The 4,906-nt window shown below is 35.5% G+C and overlaps 1 protein-coding gene across 1 annotated transcript; it reads right to left on the bottom strand.

The window, feature by feature from the left end:
* Positions 1 to 369: 369 nt before the first annotated feature.
* On the bottom strand, positions 370 to 3,599 carry LOC149786401 (uncharacterized). The gene has a single exon (XM_089978195.1). The coding sequence runs from the start codon at positions 3,580 to 3,582 to the stop codon at positions 1,387 to 1,389; it is 2,196 nt and encodes a 731-aa protein (XP_089834321.1). The 5' UTR covers positions 3,583 to 3,599; the 3' UTR covers positions 370 to 1,386.
* Between the last annotated feature and the right edge of the window lie 1,307 nt (positions 3,600 to 4,906).

Here is a 4,906-nt window from a genome sequence, read left to right as displayed (position 1 = left end):
ACAAGGCGAAAAGAAACAGTGAATTTAATTTTATAATATATTTCAAGAATCCATTGTCACCTACAGTTCCATTAATATGTAATTTCTAGCCACAGCTTTTTAGACACGAGGAAGGGTGATAACGTTATTGCTTATTGCTTTAAATTCTAGACTTTCACATTATTAGAATGTCTAACTTACAAAATTCTCACTCTGCTTATATGGATGAAGAATGCGCACAGCTGTAAATTGGGTAAAATGAGACAATTATTAACGTAAATTTACTAATTAGAGAAGGACACTGTATAAAATCGAACCTACAAACAATAGTGGTTTCAATCAATTCTAACACATAAACAAAACTTTATTTTGTAGTCTATACATTTCTCTATTTTTGGGCCACCTGTAAATAAAGAAAGAACACGGCATCACTCATAATGAGTTTATAAGTAATCTAACTTTATTTACAGAAAGCATTCAAAGACATAGGGTATATCTTAAGTTTTCACAGTGATCTGCACCTAAAATTATTTTCAATCTACATATCCAAACAAGGAAGCTGTATGCTTCACATTATAAGAACGACCGACTGTGTAAAGCAAGTACATTAAATATATCCTCGAACATGCTGTACCTACCTATTTATGATCTTAAAGCCAGTGCAGATAGACTGTTCAACAAGAGGCCATCGATATGTCATATGCTATGGTTGCTGAAAATATAACCAACAAATTTTCTTGTGTTTTAAGTTTCGATGACATTCAATTGTCCTTGGCCGATACTTTCTTCATAATCTGGGCATGGGGCAATACAACATCACTCCTTGCTGCAACGTCACACATCATTATTTTGATGTCAGCGTAATGTATATTTCTGGTTAGAGACATGCCTATGTTTCCTCTCTTTTTTATGTAAATGCTATTCGAGTATAAATTAAATTCTTTTCCCTCAGTGTTTCTTAAATGAAGTTCTTTGCAACCAAAACACTGACAAGAATGATACAAAGAAATGAAGTAACGTAGGAACAGCAACCGGCAATATATAGTTACTAATTTAGTGACAGTTACGGGAAGGTATTAACCATCTTATAGCAAAGTTTATTATGTTATTAGTTTTGCGATTCCGGTTTATTTAAGTCGTGAACATTTTCTAATTTACTGTATGATAGCAAACTAAGTAATCTACTTTTAGATCTCATCAACTATGCAGGCAAATTAAGGTGATTCCCTAATATCCAATAGAAATATTAACATGTATTGTAGGAGGGATATAAACGAATATTAACAATCTGTCAAAGAGGAGATTAATATTCGATAGTGTAATACCCCACAAAACGATGTTTCTGATACGTGTGTTATTCGGTTTTGTCTTGTGACTCACTGCACACACTTAGCTGCGTTGGTGTGGCTAGTGTAGTTTCCATTTTTCAGATAAAATATCCTGAACAAGAATACATAGATGGTATACTGCGGCGTTCTTGTTTGAATTGTGTTCTTGTATGGATTGACAGAAAATAGTGTAGGCTTTTTCTGTTTTACCAGCTTTGTAGAAGGCAAAACCTAATAGATTTAGGGCGGTGTACCTGAAGAATATAGTGTCCATCACTGCAGCTTCCAAAAGGTCAAGATAATGGTCAACAGCTTTTACATTATCTTGAAGTTGGGAAGTGGTGACTAGAAGGAAGTAAGAGTAAACCACTGGATGGATAGTGCAAAAGTTGTAGTTTCCATTTCTTATACCCAATAACGCACACTCATATTTTAAGGCATCTGGCACACACAATAGATCTGACGACATGAAATGAACATTCAATGCCAAAATTTCATCGGAGTGTAGCTTGATATTTTGATATGGTTTCAGCCCAGTATGGGTTACATTACCGTTTTCTACAATGATCTCACAGTTTTTGCTGACTCCTGGAAAATAGTATAGGCATCTGTCAGTCTGAAACAATGCACGAACTCTAGCTTGCGACAGCTCAACCTTTCCGTTTACAAGGTCAAAAGTTGCGTAGTAGAGATGCCCAGCCATTCCATCCAATCCACATCCGTTCTTAAATAGTTCGTTTGCCGCAACCAGGAATTCAGTTTTGCTTTGATCATCTTGGGCAATTTGCGCATCATCATGAAATTCAATTGCCATTCTAATAAGCAAAAAGGTTTTCAGAACACGAGTATACCTTGTATCTAAGTCGATCACGCTAATTATTTGATATAGCATTTGGAGAGACGCAACACGCGCTTCATTAATCATGACAATACCAAATAAAGATGAATACTTCACGATCGGAAATAATAGGTCACGTGCCATTTTCTTCATGGTGTATGTTTCCAAACTGAATGAACCATTTCTGAGGTTTTCTTCAAGGGGTGTAGGAAGCATAGAGTGTGGAAATACGATGCCGCGATACTGCCAAATGTTCTCATGCAAATTGGTCAAAACTGAAAGTACCTCTCGACTGCAGACGTACTGGATAATATTCTCTTGAATTTGGGTTAAAACTGAAAGTACCTTTCGTCTGCACTTTTCCTTCTTCATTTTGTTAACGAAAAGGTTTCTTTCCTTTAAGAAGTAGTGGGAAAGATGCACAGACTGTATGCACTCCTTTAATTTTTCTAAACAATTGATAACGCACTGGAGCAGATTTTCTTTTGTCCACATGTATGGACCTTCATTCTCAATGAGCCAAAACATGGTGGTTTTCAAATGGAAGGAACTAATTTCATCATGAAATATCGGAGGCAAAATTACTTTTCTCAACGCTTTCAAGAGGATGTAGCATTGAATCTGGCTGCTGGAAAAACTCCAGATCAGTTCCCTCTCTTGGTAGACGAAAGCGAATCTCCACTGCAGATCTTGACTTTCGGACTCCAAATCACCAACAGCCAGGAGATGACATGGCATTTTTGCTAGATTGTCTACCATTTCTTTTGATGGCCACCCATAACGCCTGTGCCTGCCTACCCACTCCATGGCTGCATCGGGCCAATAAAGACAGCATATGGCACACGCAAACTCAATAGTTACATCATCGGAGGGTACGCTCATATTGAGTTTGAAAGTATTTGTTGCGCAAGGCCCGTGCCTATATGTATTCTTCCTTTTTGTCCATATTGCTGCATATTTCTCGTACATATTTCTATATTGTATGGCACCTTTGATTATTGAGTCACTGGACAAGTACTTTTGATTGCGATATCTTTTTAAACATTTGCTAAGTTTCAAATCTACTTCCTCAAAGAGAACATTGTCATAGAGTCTCAAGACAGACAGAGTACAACATCCAGCGCCCGCTGCACAGAACTCCATCTTAAAATAACTTTCGCACTGTTCTGAGCCGCTAGGAATATCACCAGAGTTCCTAACTGCAAAAATACTGGGCAGTACGTACATATGATCTTGATCACTTCCTAAAAGTAAAGTACCTTCTGCAAAGCCTCCAGTTGAAACAACATGAGTTTTATGAAGAACTTCCTCAGTTAAGTCACTTAGGATGGTGAATCTTCTGTACATGGATAGTCTGGCACGATCGTATACAGCGCCCAGAATCCCAGATATATTCCGAGAAATATCAATCAAAGTTGGTTGTCTTTTCGCCATCATCAATTCAGTTTTGTAAAGTAATTTAGTCTTACCTGCAAAAACAGAAAAATAAATTATCGACATGTAAGTTCAATAAAATAATCCGATGTGTGTAAATTGATAAGCTTTGATACAGAGTATTCTTGAAAACAAATTTATTGTAATTTGAAAACATACATATTCAATAAGTGTCAGTGTCCGTGACGTCAATAACACTTTGATAAATTTTATTAGTGTTTTACATTCTTGCGTAAAACAGCATAGGTCGGATCAGAATAACGTGACTGCATGCAAGACACGTTCTTCTACTTGCCTTGGCCTTTTTATAATATTCAAAGGGTTGCTGTTCTCTAAAACAAACAACCAAGAACCTTCACCAAATGGTTTTTGTTTATTCTCGAGCTCGCCGCATTGAATATATATATATATATATATATATATATATATATATATATATATATATATATATATATATATATATATATATATATATATATATATATATCAGACACTTTTATGGTTACGGTTTAAATTAAGGTTTTTTGTACATTTTCTTATGTTTCCTTAACAGCTCAATTATGTTCAAACTTACGTGGTTGGTCTCATCATGACGCAAAAACAACTGGTCCACGTCATCAAAAAAGAGATACAGGGCAGTAACCTTTCAGGGTTGAGATTCTAAGTAAAACCAATTATTTGCTTATGTTCCACAACATATCGATATATGTGTGGATTGTCTTATCCAGAAGCAAACACAACTCATTCTGCGATAAACACCTTTACCGGTTTGATGTTGAGGTCAAGGTTACATACACTGAAACTTTGTTAGAAAGCTTCTGCAAAAGTTTTCATCTGCTTGTACTTTCGTAGTCTATGGATGTTTTTTGTTTATGCGTTTCGCGTATCACTGAGAATAAACGATTGCAAATCCTGTGATAAAATCATAACCCGTTGAACATTAGAGTTAAGGTGAAATACATTTAAGATTTACGTGAAGAGTTTGTTAAACATTTAATTATTTTTCATGTATATAAGTTCTGGATGGGACGAATCATCAAAAAGAAGGACAATTAATTCTGCGACACGCTTTAACATCTCATAGATCTTGATGGTTAAGATCAGACACATAGTGAATTTGCGATAAGGTTTTAATTTACGCTTTTCATTTTTATATTTTGTTTGAACTCATTGGTTGATTATGGAAACCGAAAATGTCGAAATCTATTAAAGGGATGATAAGTATCTTGAACGAAACAAAGATGTCTAAACACTGTTTTCAGTATTAGTATATTTTTATTCGTTTAGGTAAAGAACCATACTTCAACCTAATCAGATTTTGGCATTC

The sequence above is a fragment of the Sinohyriopsis cumingii genome, chromosome 12 (genome assembly GCF_028554795.1).
Source record: "Sinohyriopsis cumingii isolate HCF-2022 chromosome 12, ASM2855479v2, whole genome shotgun sequence".
In the NCBI taxonomy this organism is placed as follows: domain Eukaryota; kingdom Metazoa; phylum Mollusca; class Bivalvia; order Unionida; family Unionidae; genus Sinohyriopsis; species Sinohyriopsis cumingii.
Note: the sequence above shows the minus strand (reverse complement) of the source record. Positions and strands in the feature narration are given on the sequence as shown.

Coding starts and splice junctions, on each gene's coding strand:
- LOC149786401 (XM_089978195.1), bottom strand. CDS start 3,582: ATGATGGCGAAAAGACAACCAACTTTGATTGATATTTCTCGGAATATA.